General features: G+C 35.9%; 1 protein-coding gene across 1 annotated transcript in view; it reads right to left on the bottom strand.

Moving 5' to 3' along the window:
- Positions 1 to 623: 623 nt before the first annotated feature.
- Positions 624 to 21,012, bottom strand: part of AGMO (alkylglycerol monooxygenase) — a gene marked incomplete at its 3' end in the record, with an annotated part of 24,052 nt that continues 3,663 nt past the window's right edge. The window contains exons 3-8 of the mRNA XM_010137208.1: positions 17,852 to 17,947; positions 4,321 to 4,387; positions 2,696 to 2,761; positions 2,516 to 2,595; positions 1,218 to 1,352; positions 624 to 740 (exon numbers count right to left, since the gene is read on the bottom strand). Of these exons, the coding sequence (XP_010135510.1) occupies positions 624 to 740; positions 1,218 to 1,352; positions 2,516 to 2,595; positions 2,696 to 2,761; positions 4,321 to 4,387; positions 17,852 to 17,947 (561 nt within the window). The remainder of the gene's footprint in view (positions 741 to 1,217; positions 1,353 to 2,515; positions 2,596 to 2,695; positions 2,762 to 4,320; positions 4,388 to 17,851; positions 17,948 to 21,012) is intronic.

Below are 21,012 nucleotides of genomic sequence, written 5' to 3'. Positions count from 1 at the left end.
GACTGCCAGGTATCCACGCAGAAACCACATCCTGTTACCAGGGACATTCCATCAGCCCAGTCACAGTGGTAAATACATGCCTCTACTTGCTGTTGTATATTTGAGACTGGAAGAAGGATTTGCCCTGGGTCTGTGCTCCTCCAACTCCGAACTCATGCTGATGCCAAGCTTCACACCTGCAAGCACTGCAAGACCTTTGCAATCTTCCTTCTAGAGCTTGGGCATTAATGGCATGTAACAATATGACCAACCTCAGCATCCTAAAACCTACGTAGTTTCAAGTCTGAGATACATTTTTCCTCTCATGAGGTCCTACAAACTGAAGCAGACCTGTCTTCTACGGAACATTTACTATTTTTTAAGGTAATTGCTTAACTTAAGCGTATTTATCTGTAAATAATGAATATGGTTATAATATATTGTTTAATAAACAATATCTATATAATTACATAGTAAATAATTTATGATGATTTTTTTATGGAATCTAGTTATTATTACAATAGTTTAAATAATATATGAGTCTCTCTGTAGAGCCTCAACTCAATGTTTTACTATTTAAGCATCCTGTGTGTCATAGTACTGTTAGCATGAGATGTTATTTCATAAAGAGAGAAATTACTTACAGCCACGGTACCAAGAAGTTCAGTATACAAATCCACTATTACAGCAAAATGTACAACTGCATAGGAATTAAGATAACCTGGTACGCTTGGATTGAACGGAACTTCCTTTCCAGTGATCTGTATAAAGCAAAACACGTAACAGCCTTCAACAGTAACTCACTCCATCCATCCTGTTATTCTTTAGCATGCTTTATACTTACAAACACAAAAGAGATTGTGACACACGTAACTGCATAAAGACAATCTGCTACCACACTTATGCACTACCTATTGTGAGACAGAGTTTAACTCTGTGCGCGTATGTGTGTATGTTCACAGTTAAAGAGAAATTACAGTACATTATAGAACAACTTTGAAAATCTCTTTAGGAAGTGAATGATAAAAAGATCTAATTCTTCCCCTTCCAATGAAAAAATTGCAGCTAAAACATTATTTTCCTTCACTTTCTGTTCCCATTTTATCTTCCTCTATGCTTTATGACTGCTAATTTGCTAATTTAAAATAGCATGTGTAGAGTTTTTAACACTGATCCAGTAGCATTAAGAGGTCCAAGTAAATTACACAAAACTGAAAGCCTGTGCATTTTCTATTTACCACTGGGATTTCCTCAGGAAGGCCAAGTCTAGGTTTGCCTGGTCCCCAGCCTGGCCCTTTGAATATGACAGAAAGCTTGTTGCAGAATCCAGGTGTGGCCCAAAATGTGTTCCAAATATGAGCCAAGGGACGTAACTGAAAAAACCAGCAAGTAATTTTTCTTTGTTAGTAAAACAAAATTTAATAAAGCATTATATTTTCTTCATTTTTAGCTCTCAAATAAATGATTTTCAAAGTCTGTAAAGAGAATAAATTAGGAATAGATGAAGACAGTCAGAAGTTCAAAAATCCTGACTGAAATAGGCAGGAGCCATATCAAGCTCTTGGTTTATAATGAGGATTACAATGACTTTTGCCCAGAGGCAAATCTGTCTCTTCTGTAATCAGTCCAGCATATTTAACAGTATATTGCATAGCTATATTTATGGTAGCTTTAAACTAAAATTTGGTTACTGTGACCTTGATATGACATACTCTCAATAACTAAATGACTTAATATCTGACTAGAATGGATATAATTGCACAGGCTGTGGTCATTCTTCCAGCTGCCAATGAGACACCCCTGCAGGTAGAATTTCTCATTGTTTGAGATACCTCCTTGGGTGAACGGTCATGAAAAACAAACGGAAACTTCAACAGTCCTCAGTCCCTGAGGTTTTTTACAGCAAATTTTTATCCAGCTTAATTGCAGCCTGGACCAATAAATCTAAGAAGCATTACACTAAGTACCTCTTCTTCTTCTTTTTTTTTCTTTTCTTTTTTTTTTTTTTTTAAATTAAAAGACCCTTATATTTAACCTGTTTTGGAGGTTTTGTTGAGACCATGATGGCTGCTATCTAATGCTGACAACACAAAGAATTCTCTAGTGCCTCGAACAGCAAAGAGATGAAAATGCAGAAGAGATAAAAATAGTAAAGATACTACACCATGGGATTATTTATGAAATAGCAATATTTAGAGAAGACAAACAACAGATGAAATAGATAATTTTGTCTTTGCTGCCTATTGGTCTACATACAGCAAAATGGACATCATCCAGTCCACGACCTGTTATATCTCCATTGTAATTAGTTGTTATTTTTGCTATATTGTATTTTCATGATGACTACAAGCTTTGCACACGCTCAATGCAGTGAGTAGAAAGATATGTTTTGTAATGAAATACTGAATAAATTCTAAATAACTTAATTGCCTATGCAGCAATGCAAAGATGGCCTTAACTGTGCCTAAGAGTGGAGCTTCCTTTGAACATGAGTGCCTAGTGGAGTTACCAGAGGTGGTGATACAAACTATAGCACCTGGAGCATGATGGGATCAAATGAATTTACTGGATGTGTTAAGCCGTATACAACTTTTTCATCTTCTGCCTCAAACGTTCCTGATGGAATAAGGAAAAAAAAAAAATCAACAATCAAATTCAAAAGTATTTGTATATTTGCCATGCTAAGTATGAGCAACAACACCTTTCTTTTACTTACCAAATATCCTGTCCCAGATAATGAGCGTACCACCGTAGTTTTTGTCAATGCAGTAAGGATTTCTACCTATAATAAAACTAAGAGATCTGTAGTTGCATATATAAGAATACGTGTAACTGAATCACAAAGGGAATTCTTCATCATTACCATAAATTTATAATCTAAAAATAATTTTAAAAGGTAACTAACTCACCACTCCTTACACGTCTATAAATTTTCTTTTTTCTTACTAGACAAATTGCTCTCTTTCTACTCAGATTCAAACATACAAATCCAACGTGTCATACCCAAAATTTCTGTGAAGCAAATGGAGTTATCGGGAGAGTAAACTTAGTTAAAAATATATTCATCAGAAACTTAAAAGCAAACAAAAATAATTTCATCAGTTTAATCCTACGAAAACACATGCTAAGTACATTTATGCTCAATCATCTCATTAATGGCTTTCCGCTGTCTCTATCTTCTATGCCATATGTCTGATGCCGCCTTCCATTGCTATTGCCTTCAGCGTTAGTAAATCTGACCCTTCAATTTGTTTTCTAGGGATTGTATTTGTATATAAGCTGTCCTATCAAAAGTATGAGCAAAGAAACATTGATTAATGTCCTCAAGTTTATGGAGATTGTCTGGAGCAACTGTACAACACTTCATCACCTCTGGAGTGATTCTGCTTAACTCCGATCAGGATCAGAGGATTAGTTTGGATTTACAGCAGAGCAAATAAGAGCAGAGTGTCTCCCTCCAGGATTACCAGTACTTGTGCAAATTTTAAGCATTAGACACTTACAGTACTACAGTCTTTTTAAAAAGTCTACACAGTGCCATAAACACTTCACACATGGAGGATATAATAAATATTAATAACATCCTCTGTACAATATAACTGCATTTGAGTCTGTTTCAAATTATTTTGTTCTTCCACTGCCTATTACCTTATTATTTGTTATCTCTACACACTGAATGAGCCAAGGGCATCTATGAAATCCACTTCTATTCCTCAGATATGTTAATGACATTTTTCATTATGCAGTGGGGTTATTAATCCAATTTCCATATGCAGTATGGTCTTGAATGACTAAATATTGATGAAAATTACTCATCACGCACTTGTGTGAAGTGAGATTTTTCAGTAATTCTGACAGTTCAAACCAAACTCCACTAAAACATTTAATAGTTCTTTTTCTAATAGTTAACTATGTCTTTTTATACATTCAGTGCTTGAATTTGAATGAAAGGACATCTATTAGGGATTGACAAGTTGATGATGTTTTAGTAGTCGTGCAAGAACGAGATATTTTTCTATCATTCTTCATATTTACAAATGTTGAATTATTTTGTTCAGTCTTCACATTATTTTACATCATCCAGGCTTAATTTCTGCTCAATAACTATTCTTAAATGTAAAAAAATTTAAAATTAAATCTAAGTCATAAAAAAGTTTTTTAAAATGCTGTTAAATTTCTAACAGAACAAGGACTATTTTTGAAGCAAAGACCAAAATTAAAGTAATTCCATAAAACTAATTTTACAGTACAATTTTAGTACTTTATTATTATTATTATTACACAAAGAGTGTCCACGAGAAAAAACACTCTGAGGAATAAGAGGTTACACTTTAAGCTTACCATGATGAACTCTGTGATGACTAGGAGTATTAAGAATCCACTCAAGAGGCCCAAGGTTGGTGATAACCTTTAAAAACAAGGAATTGTTTCAGTGAGTTTGAAAATACTGTCTAAAATCAAGGAGGAGGGAAAAGAGGGGGAGGAAATGCATTAAAAGGATGTTTATCTTAAGAATTGCATAAAAAGACAAAAATGCAATTTTTTTTCCTGAACCATTTCACTGTACTACTGTTACACGAATTTTCATGAAAAAAAAAGAAATTTAGTTAAAGATTAAATTTCTTTTTGATCCAGCAGCACATTTTCTTCTTATTTTTATTATCAGTTCATGATTTCATACAGATCATCTCACATTTTTACCCATATCCATTGGCACTGCTCGGGATCCAGGGCAACTTTAAGATCCCAGTTACATGAACATTTTACATCACCAAACGGCTGGCACTGAGTCACAAACAAGTACTCCTTATTCCTTCAGTACCTTCCTCTGCTTGTTCCTTCTATCAATACCCTTCTTTTAGCCCTGCACAAATGCATTAACATAACAGACTTGATTGGAGAAGTGATGTGAGTTAAAGCTAACTTTGTTTTGGTCTTCTGAATTAGTTTAAAGTAGATCATTTCCTAAATCAGATCAAACATATGCTCACAAATACACCAGCATGAGTCAGAGGCATGAAAAGAAATAATATGAAAAGAAACAGCATAACTTCACAGTGAAGCTGCAATCTAAGACAATGATTCAACAGTACAGTAAATCCAGCCTTGATCATTTTAGTGCCAGACCAAAAATGACAGAAAGTGTTGATTGCCATAAACTCACTCCAATGATTCCAGCTTTGTCAGTAAAAGCTGATGAATTAAGTTTGTATCAGCAGCATTTATGCTACATTAGTTAGTCCCCGTTATCAAGGAGCCAGAGGAAAGCCAGCATTAAGTTACAATTTCGTGCTTTGGTTAGCCCAAGAGAAGTGTGTGAATACCCAAACAGCAACCATTGCTTAATCCCAAACACAAAACCATCCATTACAAATAGATTCCATCATTGGATGACCAAAAAGAATTTTTGTTTAAAATTCATCCTAAAATGGTTTCTATTCACTATGTCAGATTATGATCATAATGTCTTGCAATTAAAAGATGAGAAAGAAAAGCAGCTAAGTAAAAATGCTTAGACCTTCAGAAACAAAGCCCAGAACCTATCACTTTGTCTTTTAAAGAACTTTGTAAATTTAATACTCACACTGCTGAAATGGGTGGTCTGTAATATAACAGAGATAACACTGGCAAACAACACATTCAGTAGAGGTAGACACTCATTACCCACGAGAGGAGGTCCATCCATTTAAATAGCTAAACAAACTATACAAGCATATACAAGGATTTTAACCATTTAAGCTTCAAAGAACACAGTCCTAAAATATGCCGGTTCCATTTCTGTTTAATTCACACCTGTGCAAGTGACAGTAGATCTGGATTCAAATCTTAATCTGTGTTACTCACTGTAACATTTGGAGCATTTGTCTCAAAATCCTGCACATACTTGACTGGAGCAGGAGAATACCAGGACAAGTTTCTTTTGTTTTGTTTAACTCTGAAGCCAAGGACAACATAAGCAGAAGCATTTGTATCTCTCAGTTCTCCCTCAAAATAAATTCCATCCTGAAAAGACTACCTAAAGGTGAGAAACACTTCATCATTCATGTTAGCTCCATTTTCCACCTTTCTCAAGTAGAAAATCCCACTGTTTTAAACTATGCAAGATGTGACCACTAAATTAATTTAATCTGAATCAAATGTCTTGGATTGAACTGCAGCTCAGCACCTGGGGGAGCAGTGATTCATCTATCAGACCACACCTGCACTTTGATCCACTTGTTTTTAATATATTTTTAGCTCAGTATTTTAACAATTTTTGTGAAAATAAACCAAGTCTGCACTAGAAGAGTAGGAAATCACTAGGGAATAGCAGTCTTCACATTTAGCCTACAGACAGATTATAATAAAATGTCCTCAGAGTTAATGCCTTCATGTCTTCAATATCCAGCTGATTGAAACCATATTTTAAAATTAAAATTCATCCTCTAGAAAGTCTATATAATGCGATGGTACGCTAAAGCAGAACTTTGTGTCTTAGGGCTCCCTAAGATCCTCAGGAACTTATGTAAAATTTTAAATAAATACTTCTGACTAATCCTAGAGAAAGTATTTTCTTTGGAAAATGAAATCTCTCTTACCTTTTAATGTGGTCTTTCTTTGGATAATGACATTTACAAATCTACTGAACTATCTTCTCTGCAGCATCATTAGTGATTGATGCCTGATTATTCAGCCAAGTTTACCTCCATTGCAAAGACAGACTAGCCACATACTAGCTGATGGAATTATCATCTGAGATAACAATTACAACCACGTGACTTTTAAACTCAGAGGTGGCACAAAACCTGACCAAGCAAAAATCCAGCATGCTAAAATCAGCAATCCAGATATATGTATATATTATAAATATATCCGTGTATCATTACAACAAACAGAAACATACAACTGAAACGTACCAGTGAGGCTGAATTTTGAAGGCTCCTGCAGCACCACATGACAAAGAGCATAATTATTTTGCTGAATATTTCTATATCCTGAAATCTTACTAGGGAAAAACTCCTACAAGCAGATCTTTCACCAAAGAAACTGTCAAGGCTAGGATAGTATGACAATTTTTGCCAGGCAAGATTCTCACTCTGTCATGTTGGGCTGACAGGAACTTACTGCAATCACAGTGAAAGGAATGAATTTTGCAGGAAGCAACTGACTCGTAACAAAACTTAATGTGGTGCAACAACAGCCCATGTTCAAAAGAATACCTAACAGGCAAGAGAGGGGAGAAAGACAGTGGCAGGTACTCCACCTACCCATCTACTTTTCAGCTGTCAGTCTGTGCTTTCATTGTGTCCAGACATTTTCCTTGGAGAATGACAATTGCAAAGGAGATTGTACGTTTTCACAGTAGCAGTAACCAGGTTTATGCTGCAGATGCAACCAGTCAACACAGAAATATGCCACTAGGTCTCAGTCATTCATGGCAACAAAACATTTTCAGCTTAAAATAGTTGTGTATTCAAAATGGCTTTTTAGAATAAGATCTTTCACAATATTCACACTTCAGTAAAAAAAAAAAAAAAAATTAAAAAATTAACCCAACAAATGTTATAAGAATATCAGAACAGCTCAGTTTTTGTCGCTCGTAATTAGGATTTTCATTTTAAAAACATCTTTTCTACTACTATAATCTTTGTATGCAATAGAAAGTTTTGTTTTAGACCTTTTTAGTGGAAAGTATTTTTAAAATTTAAAAAAATAGTAGAAAAATCATTATTCAGTATTGCTATTGACTGTACTTCAAACCCTACTTCATACCCTTGAAAGTAAAAAGAATTTGCTTATGAATATAAAATATTCTTGTTCCTTATATCATCGTCTTTCAGTGACTTTGGGAATATGGAAAAATAGCTATCAATTCCCTAAAAGTTGAAATACCTCAACTGTTCTCCAGTGATGAGCTCATCTGTATTTTGACCAACATGGCTGGGGGGGGCGGGTTATGCTTGCGTTTATTTCCCTGATACAGACATCAACTGTTCTAATCAATTCCTGTCTCCAATTTTTCCTTTCTCAATTAACACATCATGTGCACCTCAACTCCCACATGAGTGACCCAGAGATGAACCGCAGCATTCAAGCAAAACTCTTTTTCTGTTTGCTTTGTTTATTTTTTAACATCCCATAGACACAAAAATAATTTTTCACCGGCTGAAACCCTTACAAATGTACTTGATAAACTATCTACAAATCACATCTATAGGTATCCTATGCATACCAGTTATAAAAGCTTTGTGAGATCTCTCCACAAAACACATGTTCCTCTTTCTGTCTTTTTTTTTTCTTTTTCAGATTAAAAAAAAAAAAAAATCCCTCCATCGTACTTGGGTATTGCTAAATAATAAAGTAGAATTACTAACAATAACTGAAGCAATTCCAAGATGAGTTCAATAAGTAAGTCAGGCTAAAAGCTGCATACTTAGAAATGCTTTCGGTACATTGCTGAATAAAACATGCTAGAAGCGAAACCTTCATATATAATGAGAACTAAATGTTTTTTCTTTATAATAGTAGTTCTTATATAAAGATGTTTCCTTTGTGACAGCAATCTCTAGCCTAAAGGAAAAGAACATTATGCAATATCTCTTGCGGCATGTAAGCACCTCCGTTTGCGGTCTCAGAGTTTGTCAGCACCAAGGGAAATCTTTATTGCCTGGTACCTGCATGACTTCAATGTAGTTCTTGTTTAAATAATGAGAAAAAATCGTGACATGAAATCCGAGGGAAACTTTACATCTTGTGTAACAACTCCTCCTGTCACCACTACAACATGAATCTTTACTTAACTTCGCTTCATCACGAATGTTAGGAAGGAATGTTGACTGACTAAAGTAGGCAATGTTACAGCAAAAGCATTTGTACATAACAAGTTGTTGGTTGGTTGGTTGTTTTTCTCTGAGAAAAAGAAGAGCTGTTTGCAGCACAGCATTACTTTTAATATCATATTGTTACTGGACCCCTGGAGCACCATGACAGTGCAATATGAACATAACTTCAGGATTTCTGTTAGACTAGCTGGTAGTAAAACACGCATTACTATTGATTTCTTCATCAAAATCAAGATAAGATTTTTACTCCTGGTGTATAAATCTGTATTTCAGACAGTCTGGTGGGGAATTTAAAAATAAGGCCTTAATTACATTCCCCAGTAGAGCCGCTGTGTTAATTCAGGACAACACACCCATGTATTTATACAGATGGTCCTGGTGATCAGATTGGCCATGTGAATTCTCTACAGGGAAGCTGGGGAAAGGCAGAACTCCCAGGACTTGTGCTCATCGGCCAGTTTCACACTTTGAAATCCTCAGCAAACCCTGATTTATTTTCCTATCTGATTAGGCAGTTTTCTACTCCAGTAAGCATGCAAAATGGATGTAGCCAAACTTCCACACTGAGGAGGGAAAAAACAATATTTATGGTTTAGAAATAAAACAACTGAGAGGAATCCAGCCTGTTGGGATCATAAAGTGTTTCACAAGGGGTGAATTTCTGACAAATCTGGGTTGTAGGAATGAGAGGAGAAAGCCTAGTTTTAATGGATAGTCCGGTTTAGGGCATATTTATATAATAAACACAGATACTTAAGAAATGTGTTTATAATAAATTATCTTGAAGGCAGGTTGTTGTCAATTTTCATTGGTTTATGTCTCAAGCAGGAGGTAAGGTTTGAATGAAATTGGCACCTTACACGAATATTTCAGTAAACACTTTCAATAAGCAGATGCAACATTTTTTTCTTCTTTAGAGGTCCAAATAAGCGTTGTAGTTTCAATCAATTTGTTCGCTAAAAATGAGAGAAAGCCTACACTAACCGGTTATTTTAATTTCAGCATTACAAATAGCAGAACATGGAGAAAGTCACTCTTTCAGTCATATATCAAGTTAAGCATTTAAAACAAACTCTGGGAGAAAAATTGCTATAAAATTTCAGTATTTTTCATCAACTTGACAAATAAATGCTGGTCATTGCAGGGAAAAAATCAGAGAGTGATAAATCAGTATGCCAGTCCTGATACAAACTAAAATATAGCCAAGCATAGCTCTTCACCTTCCTCTTTAAATAGATCAAAATACAGACAGCAACCCACATTTTGTGTTTTTAACAAATAAGGGTCTTTCAAATTTTCTCTTGGTTTTGAAACTGTAACTAATTTAAATAGATTCTCAATTAGTACAAGTTATAAGAAAAACTAGAGTATTACGTGTAGTATGTAATGTGGTATCCTTTCATTACTTTAGTATTTGGTAAATGAGTTGTTTAGACTGTTTTGCAGGATGCAGAATGTACTGAAATGTGTCGCATCTCCAAGTAGGTCACTTTGCTTTTATCTTGGCAATTCTCCAGAGACATGATAGATGCAAGTGGCCTAAATAAAACTCTTGAAGTACAATCTTTCATTTTAGGGTTTCTGCAGGCGGATTAGCAATAGTCAGTCCCACTGCTGCAGATGTGAACATTTCATGTCTGTTTCTTGCAAGAAGGCTCTTTGGTGCAAAGACCAGAAGCCAACACTCAAAATCAAGGACTTAATTATTAGGGTGAAAAGTGAAGTTCCTGCTTATATTCTTGTCCCATAAACTTCTCATTTCCTGCCTCACCAGTGACCCAGCTTCAACAGGGAAAGGGAAGGGTTCCTCTGCCTGCGTTGTTACCCATCAAATGCAATCACTGATATAAGCTGATTATTGTGGAGCAGCCACTTTTTGAATTAAAAAGATCATGGCTCCAGTGCTGCACGTTGACCCCAGAGCTACTGGGTGCAGAGCACTACCCATCTGATTGACTTACATATTTAAGTTACTTAAATTACTTATTTTTTAAGACACTCTCCATTCTGCAGTTTGGTTGAAAGAGAAGCTAGAAAAGAACAAAATACTTGACTCACGGTGTCAAGGCACTTTTGGGTAGACTTTGATACCTAAATGTGCCAAGGAGCACATAGGTTTAAAACAGGAGGCTCATCCTGGGGCTACTATGGTGTAAAGTCAGCACATCTAATCATCACTGAGGTCCTCCGTGCCAAGGAAGAAACTCCAAACTTTATCCCACCACATTTTTCCTGATTAAACTGTGTTCAAAAGCAACCTACACTTAGCAGGACAAGAACAGAGTGCTCTCTTATGACTGTTTTATTTTCTCTCTCTTTGGTTATTATTTTTATTCAAAACAAAAAGCAGATTTATATGCTTTATATATCTAGAAAGATAACACATTTCTCCCCTCTTGGGGGTAGTGAAACATGGGAAAGTGGAACACATTTTGCAGTTATTGCTAGTATTTGTGCTTCATGACAGTGTTGTTAGCTTTGCTCTGCTTCACGCTCTGGCAAGTGCAATGATGTCAAGACTTTCATCCTGCAGGTTGTTCAGAAAATCTAATAAGCTGTTTTGGCAGGCGGGCTGGACTGAAGCATTGAGACCTCTGTTTTTTGGAACCATGTTTGAGTTTTATTGTCTATATCGTGTATATACCTCCTATATGGACCTACAAAGGCACTGCCTGCATTGAAGAAAGTATTTTTATGTCCCTGGTATTAACTGAATTATTTGTTCTCCTCTGCACAGTAAATGATTGAGATGAGAGTTTGCAGCAGATGAACAATGACTTTCTGAAGGATAAAAGTGTCTGCCATCAGGAATGGGACCAGAACTTGCTTTTGTAAATAAAAATAGTATTCTTTAAGCAACTCAGTGATTATTTTATTCCCCATTTGTTTTAGAATAATTTCTTGGATCTCTGCAACAGTGAAAAAATCCAGCTTCTAAAAGGCTGTCAGATGACGTGACCTATTTCTCGAAATTCCACTTAAATCATATGCGTCACAGAGTTGTCAGACACAATCCTGAACATCAGCTAGGGGAATGGCTGTAATCTCCTCTAATTACATTCATCTTTTTGATGACTTTTAGCAAAAGACTCATGAATAGTAAATTTTTGATCCCTTGTATCCTGACTAGGACAGAGGTATATGTTTCTAATTTGAAAGGGCACATCTGACAGACCCATGTCTACTTTTGGCTATAGTGGCTGAATTAAAGCAAATAAGTTTTCTCTTTCATTAAATGAACCAATGTATTAAAATACAGAAAATGAAAGGCTTTGTTGGCATATTCTATTTGAATACAAAATAAGTTTCCAGCATCAAATTCAAGGGAGACAGCAATTTCACAGTTATACTCAATACACTGGATTATTACTGATTTTACCTTTTACTGGTGATACTCTATATTAAAAAAACAAACAAACAAAAAAAAAACACCCACAACAACAAAATCCCAACAAAATAAAGCCACAAAAAAAGAAACCGCATTTCTCATCTTGGCCAGGAAATCAGACCATTCCATTATATTCAGTTGCCACTGTGATCCATTCAATGCCACTTGGATACCACCACTTTGCAATAACTTCCACATGATAAATTTGACTCATTGCTTACTGACCTTATAGGAACTATTCACAGTAGGAACTATTCACAGTATGTTAAATTCAGGATAAGTACATGCCTTTGTAAACAAGGCCTCAAGAGTTTTTACCTACCAGCAAAGCATATCCATTTTTCATTTGCAAACTATTGATGATTTTAGCTTATTACCAAAAAAAAAAAAAAATCTTTCTCCAACTCCACCAAACCACAAATCCAAAAATATCTTCTCCCCTCTGCAAATGCTCAAAAGCATCATAGTAAAAATCAGCTTTGCAAAAATGCTTTTTAAATTCAAAGTTTCATTTCTTGATCAAATTTGCCATTCAGTTTTAAGAAATGGATTACTAAATTGCTTCTAAACTACTAAATTACTGAAAGTACTTTAAATAAACCTTGTTACACTTGTTTACTCCTGCATTCCTTTCTTGTTTGTTTAAATGAGATGACAGCATACAATGTGGAAAAGGTAGGTCCATGAAAAAGTGAAATTTTCAAAGAAATAGAGGGCCAGTCTGAATCGTTAGGGCCTGGAAATTAATAACTAAATATTTTATTTATTGTCTCATGCTATCACTTATTTATCACATTGTCCTAAAGACTTTATGATTCTTTAACTGCAATCCATTAGACTCGTCTCAAAAAGCTTCAGCTTAAAAAAAAAAAAACAAAAAACAACACGCACCCTCTAGAGTTTCAAAAATAGTTTTTGCTATTGATACGGTAATCACAGGTGTACTGCTACTTAAACACGTCCATTTCTATGCATTTTACTTAATGTTACTTGTTTCTTTAATCCACTTGTTTAATTTCCTTATTCAGCCTAGGTAGATATTTTGGAAAAAAAAAGAAACCAAACCAAAACATGGAAGAATTTTTCTGAATCTGGCCATCTTCCTAGGTAAGAGCTGACTGATGTAAGGACTCCAGGACTGGGCCACAACAGCTCACCCATACTCAGGGAGCCCACACGGGCTGTGCAATACTTTCAGCCAGGAGCAGAGTTCCTTTTCATGAAAGCATGAAGCCTCCATAATTTCTCTGTCTTTCAAAGTTTTTCATTAAAGAAAACTGAGCAAAAGTCAAAGCTAAAGAAAGACAGACAGAAACTTAGACCAGTACATACTGCACAGGAGTATGAAATGTTTTTTGACAAATACAATCTACTTCCACAGCAACTTTCGGTTTTTACTGAATTGGTGCTTTGACAAAAGCAAACATATTTTGGCCTATATTGGTAGCAATTTCACATCCTTTTCCTAGCCTGCATGATGTGTTGCCAAACTTTTTCCCTTTCATTCCCTGTTTTCACCCACGGTACTCCTGGTTAATAGTAGTGGCTCACCGTTTTTTGCTCCCAGAGTTTGATGAGGTAGAAAGACTCAAACAAGGGGAAAAGAGATGCCTTAAGAAACCTGATTTCTGTGAATATGGTAAAGGGCAGATTACAGTCTTTCTTTAAATTAGAAAATTAAACAGAAACTAATGCATGTCAAAGATCAAACAGGCAAGGAGTAATCTGCTGCTGCAATTACTACCATCAGGGACTGATTCAGCTAATACTTTCCAAATACAATTTGACATCTCATAAAAATTACAGCTAAACTAACAGAAACTAATTTATGTTTTTCACAGGTGTCTATCAGGTTATAAACACACCTAACTTACTGGTTGTAATAAACGCATAACGGAAGGATATAGCTTAACATGAGCCATAGACCTTCCGAATCACCTGTGAAAATAAACTGAAATGGAGTATTTTTGTCTGTCAGTAACAGTCCTGAAGCATTTTGTGGCTTTTGAAAAATTAGATTTTTAGTGTACTTTGACCAAAGTATTTTTTGTTTTTACTCCCCTTATGATCTAGATGAGAATGGTCTATTCATAGAAATACTTATCCCAGACCGCTAAAGAGCAGATCTACTGACTCATTCCATTGAAGTAAATAGTATTGGATAGGACCAAAAATTGTTTTCTGTTGATTTATTGAGATCCTATCTTTATGCACCATTATGGGGAAAAAAAAAAAAAGCTGTTTTTAAGTTGGGGTTTTTTGGTGTTTTGTTTTTTTATTATCTTTCATTTAAATAAAGTATTGAGTTTGTTTCAATACCCTGCTGCTACTCAGAGATTTTTTTAAAATCTTTGGAAAATTTTTGATACAATTTCTGATGCAAATGCATAACTTATGTCACAAAGTCCTGTTTTCACTCCAGCAATCTTTATTAATTACAGAAATGTTTTTCTTACATCAATAGCCCGTTCTTATTTTAGTAGTAATTAATAAAAAATATCTAGGACCAAAAGAAGGATCTAGCATAATCTTTATATAAGATTTATGGTGTTTAAAATGCGGTACTAGTTTGTATAAAAGGCCAAAAGCTAATGCATAACAAGTATGCAGGAAATACAGAAGTCTAACTGAGATAGAACAACTGGTTAATTTTGATCTTTATGATTTGGGATACTATCTTCACAGGAATCTATGAGCCACTTGAGTTAAAATAAAACAGATCATGTCTGACCTGCTGGTAGGAAAGCTGGACAAAAACTGACATAACGAATCTTTAAGAAGGTCAAAGTTATAACTCCAGAAACTTTTCTTAGCATTGTTTGATACAACACTGGACATATTTGGAATTCAACTTTAGAAAACATCAGGGATCATAGTTGGCTACAAACTTTGGCTCTGGGTTGAAACATGGCATAGAAAGTTTCAGCACAGCATGATCATTCTGTTGCAATTACTGAATTCAATTTAAATTACTCCCAAAACAAAACATCTTCCCTCAGAAACTTTCATATACTTTTGTTCTTTCCTATTACTTAAATATCAATGTTATTTCTTTTGTAAAACAATAATTCCTGCGTATCCTTTATTAAGCTTTTCAGTGCTACAAAGAACACCCACTTATTAAAGAAAATAGATTTTTTTTTCCCCTGTATCTTGTAAGATTTTCTTCTTCTGAAGGAAAAAGATATGCAACCAAAAGTTGTGGTTACAATTTCCAAACATACTTGACTAGTCTATATGGGGCCAAATCTTGTCTAAGGAAACATCAATACTGATTAAAACAGAAATAGAATAGATATCTGAAGTCAAACATAACATTTCTTATCAAACGCTCCTGCATTTTAGAAGCAAATCATTACATCTTGCACCGACGGAATAGAAATAATGAAGTTTATCTCCCTAATGACATGTACTGACACCCTGTAACAGCACCCACCATGGGCTCCCACAGGACGCCAGAGCTGCTGGGGGAAGATGAATCTCCATTACCAGAGCAAGGGCCAGTAGCAGTCACTGAGACAGGATGCTGCTTTCTGTATAACCCCAGGCCTGCAGCCCCAAAAAGCCCTTATGTGTTGGGAAACTGCTGGAGAATTAGACTTACACAAAAGATTTTCATCTTAGTATAGTCTATGTAAGACAATTAGAATCTTTAAAATTCATGAAAAGGGCTGTCAGGAAAAACAACAACAACAACAAAAAAAGATACCACAGGTTGAAACAGTTAAATCATAATAATTGTTGAAAAAAACCCCAAACAAACAAACAAAAACCAAACCCAAACCAAAACAACCAAACCCGTAAAATGGTGAAGCATCATATTACTTTCACAAAAATTTGGCTAATAGAAACCTCCATGGCTGCAATAGCTACTACTACATCCCCTCCTTTCTCTTCTCTTTTCTGTTATGCCCTTGCCCTTGAGAGCAGGAAACCTGCTAACATATATATGGTGTAACCCCATTTCCATCTTAACATCACATTTGACCTTAAAGCATGACTTCAACATATTTCCACTGATTTCATCTGTGCTACAAAATCAGCAATATCAACATTACAATATGAATTAACACCCCTTGTAAACAACGATCTGTCATTGGATTAACTGAATCAGTACAAAATAGCCGTTGTTTTTCTACTGGCACAATAGTTTAATAGTAAGGCATGCTTAGCCTTTAACTGAGACTAAAATTCATTCTTGCTTAGACTAAACTTGGCACATTGCACATACGTTATGGAAATTCCTTTTAAGCGCTATGAAGGATTTAGCACTTTAAAGGGATGTAGGCCAATCATAAGCCAATGAAATTAACTTTAGAAGTTTTAGACGCACACTGTGGCACCAGTGCTGAGACTCACTGAGTTACTGCTATGCAGCAGACCGTTAGAAATCTCTCAGCCAAGGAAGAAATGGCTTTGGGCAGCAGTGAAGATGTAGATGAGGCGTATTGTATTTTTTAAGTGGCAAAACACAGTAAAATCAGTTTGGGTAACCTAAGGCATGGTCAAAGAAACTTTGCTACCATGTGATTCTGAGTATTCATATAGTATAATTTCAAAGTGTTCAAATATGTTCAAAACATTGCGACAACCATAATTGCGTATTGCTTGAGTTTAAGCCAGTTCCAGTGATGAATGTGACATTTTATTGTAAGCCTTTCCTATTCACATGGTGTTGCAGAGCATTAGACATGTAGTAATGATTTTAGAAATGTGCCCAACAAAAGTGAAATTCCAACAACAGATGATTACTATTGGGTCACTGCAAGTAGCTTTTTTCTTTGTTGTTGGTTTGTTGTTTGTTTTTTTTTTTAAGGAAACACACAGTAAAGAGATAATAAAGACTGTCATTTAAGCACCACAATTACCAGATAAAGAAAATAAAATTGTTTCCAAAAGAACTGCCCTATAGATTGCATAATGAAACTACAGAGGGAAAAAAGGGACCTGTAGAGTCAGAATAATCAAAGGAGTGAGCATAGTGATAATTACCCCATAGACCACTAAGGGCTACAGACATATAACATGAGATACCTTTAAATACCTCTACTGTAGTGAGAGGGAGAAAGCAGAATGCCATTCAGCCACCTGAGAAGTGTGGGAAACTGCTAACTAATTACAGTGAGTTATTAACTGTATATGTGTGTAAACTAGATATGGTCTATGCACTCACAAAACACAAATAAATAGGTGGAGGTATAAACAAATAGCCATCGGATAATCAAAGAGCATTTTTCATCTGAGAATTACTTGTACTAAGAAGGAAACAATATCTGACTTCAGCTGGAACTCTAAATGATGTTTAAGAATCAGTGGGTTTTGGATATTTTTCCCGAAAATAGTTATCTTCGAAATAAAATAAATTTCAGTATCTGCCAGAAATTCTAAATAAGCTGCAAGATAGGAAAATATGGTATTAGAATAGCAAAACGTTTTGATTCCTTACAGTTAGATTTTTTTTTTAAAATCTAATTGGGACCAACTGACCTCATTGCTTTTTATAAACTTAGCAATATATATTCAGAAAAAGGAATAAAAATGCACAGATGTTTCTTCTTAAAGAAGTCAGACCAAGATTTTTCGTACACAATAAATCAGCTGCTAGTGGATTTCCAGGACACTGCTCCAGGCTGTTTAGATATGGCTTAAAAACCTGGTTTACCTCTGTGTGTATCCAAAACTGGTAAAGTAGATTAAACTGCAGATGAACAGCAAACACTGAAGGGGGAATGAAAAGAGCCATTGGCAAGTTGAAAATCTGAAAAATGAGAAAGAAAATAAATGTTAGATACATAATTCTAAACTTGTGATGATGTAACAATCTCAGGAGCTCAAAGCACTGCACAAGATAATTGCTTCTTCGAATACCTCCATGTAGATATTACACAGAATAGGTACTGATTATTATGTTGCTACTAGATGTGTCATAGCAAATGAGACTAAACTGATGCAAAACTGATTTCCCAAAAGTCATACTGAGCAAGCAAAAAACTCAAGAACTCAGAAATCCTGAAGTTAGATGTTTGTTCTGTGTCCCATACAGAGCAGACAGCAATACCCTTGACATGAAGGGTTCACTTACCAGGAAGAATTATCACAGAGTGAGCAAGGTGTGAATTTATAACACTACAGCTTTTCCATCTGAACTCTATGTGAGCACCATAAAGGCAAGGCAGCTTACTTGGCTTTCAAAGTTAAATTCTCGCCCTAACTTCTTTACTGCACCTCCCTTGAAGCACCAATGCATTGCTGAGTTCTAAAGATGTGCTAGCATGAAAACAGTTTCAGCAAACTGCTTACTTAGGAAGACACTTGTATCTTACACACTGAGTCAAGTCCCAGGAATTTCACGATTGCTTAACTGGCTGAGCAATAGAATAAGACTTCGAGGAATGTCATATGTAAAAACTCAGTCTGCTTTTTTCAGAAAAAGGCTTAGCTTTTTAATTGTTCCTTCAAACACAGCAATTTTTTCTAAGCCAAACAGTTGTGGAGGTATCTTCAAAACTTTAAATATCTTTAGCACTCAGCGAAAATCTGGGTAGCAGATAAGAGTTGTCTGTTAAACACAGCAAAATTAGCAAAATCAATTTTTGAATTCCTATTGTCGTTCTCACAAAAAATTAAATTTTTGAACATCAGAGAAAGCAATCTGACAGCCACAACAGGCCTCCTGACCCAGGAATTTCTTTAGTGCAGGTCTGCCCATATCATTTAATGCTGATATTCCCTCGGTTTTTGTCAAAAGGCCTACCCAATAGATAACATCACACTGGGGCTGTGAAACAACTGCACCTTTATCCCCATGATGTGACAGATGCTCTGAAGAAAGTCTCCAAAGCTGTATCTCACTGTCACAAGGCAATGGAGGAATAACATCCTGCAATTCCAGCTCAGCCTGCTGACTTCAACACCAGGCAACCACCAAAGCACTAGAAAGAAACCCTTAAGTCTCTGCACTGTCATCTGGTAGGGCTGGGACAGCTGTGATTTCGAATATTACATTCAAAAGCTTCATGGATCACAGCTGCCCCACAACCCATTCTGGCTGAATGCCTTGGAAATTCTTTTCCAAGTAGAAAAGGAATTCAAAGGCAATAGAAGGATTATGCTGAGCTTCTGCAGCTTGGGGAAAATAATGTAAACACCTATTTGGTTTTAATCTATCTGATCCTCAAAGGCTGAAGTGTTTGCAAAACATTTATAAAACAAAAAAGAAAAAATATATTTGGAAGGTGAAATTTGCACATTCGATACCTAAGAATCACTCAGTCTAAGTAAACTCAAAAAAATTCACAGCAACCCTTACCTAAGGTGGGAACTGGTAAACGCCATCAGAGGGATGTGGCATTTAGGCATAAAACTCTGTAGCAGAGGTAGGCATGAGACTTCTTGAAGAATTAAAAGTGCAGACCAGAGTGCTTTGTGCAGAAGACTACTAAACAGAAAAGCAACTTTCAGACCCATAATTCCCCATGCTCTGAAACAGAAGTGTAGCACAAGCCTCCGGTACTTTAAGAAGTAATGCCCTGAAGGCTGGCATGGAGTCAATCTCTTTGCTGAGTTCTCTTTTCCTCCTTTCTCTAACCTGGACCCTCTTAGTATTTAATTATTAAAAGTGAGTGATGTACCCACCAAAAAAACCGAAAACAAAAACCCAAAAACCAAACCAAACCAAAACCCCAACAACATCCAGAAGGCTGGCAGGTTTTTTCTCAAAGGTTATCTTACAAAGAGGCCAACAAAGGAGTAGGTAGGACACATGGCCACATTTAAGTAAAGCTACTGCAGTTTTCTCCTATTATTGATTGTACCTGTCTAATGGCATGATAAGAGCAGGAAATTTTTAAAAGAATGGAGAGGAAGTTCATTTAAAAAAACCCAGACAGATGGTTTTCAGGTTATTCATGCAAGTGCTTGCAGGATTGAAAGCAGGGTTACAAATTATATGCTTTTCCCCCAAAAGCAGCAGAGACAATTTGGTGGTATTTAGAGATGACTCAGTAGGGAAGGAAGGATCATCTTCATATTTATTTTCTAACCTACTTCTCACAATGAGTACTAGAATTTCCCTGCGAAAAAGTGAGATGAGGGAAATTTTATATAAATCTAGAGGTAAATTTGAGATTCACAAAGGAGAATGCTTTCTTAACTGCCTCGTGTTTCCTTGCAATAAAAGCTTTGTTTTGCACAGAAAGGATTTTGAAGATCACTTGCAGAAGTAGAAACCACAGGGAAGGATGAAAACTTCTCCCATATAAAATATTTGGTTTCTCCTATTTGTTTCTCCACTGAAACCACAAGATCAGTATCAGGGAAAAAAAAAAAAAAATCAATAAACAGTTTTTCACTGGAAATGACAATTCACCAAATCAAAACATTTCATGGGGAATGTACCAACTTTCACTAATCTATGGAGGAAAAGCTTTCCTGTCTCCAAGATGGAATCTCTGGTCAAAACTGCAGAACAACATTTATCACACTCACAGATCCTTTCCCACATGTGGATCCAGCAACAGAGCGCCACAATAACTGGTAACCTGATGGGAAAGGCACTCAGCAAGGGGGTGTCGAGGGATTCATACGTGGGGCTGCTGCATGTAAGGCGTTGACCCTTTTGAAGGGTGTGTGTCCACTGCACACTCTCAGATGTAGGCATGCTCTACCTTTCTCCCTCTCATTCATAAGAAAAAGTTTATAACCACTTCCACTACAGAAAGGTAAAAATCTGAAGTTCCTGAGGTTTAGCAGGAGGGCTGTTTCCTGCGCTGAGTCCCTCCGTTTCCATGCTGTGCCTCTGGGGCCACCTGCCGATATGGCTGC

This window comes from Buceros rhinoceros, unplaced genomic scaffold (genome assembly GCF_000710305.1).
Source record: "Buceros rhinoceros silvestris isolate BGI_N320 unplaced genomic scaffold, ASM71030v1 scaffold17315, whole genome shotgun sequence".
Taxonomy (NCBI): Eukaryota; Metazoa; Chordata; class Aves; order Bucerotiformes; family Bucerotidae; genus Buceros; species Buceros rhinoceros.
The sequence above is the reverse complement of the archived record's forward strand: the minus strand, read 5'-3'. Positions and strand labels throughout refer to the sequence as shown.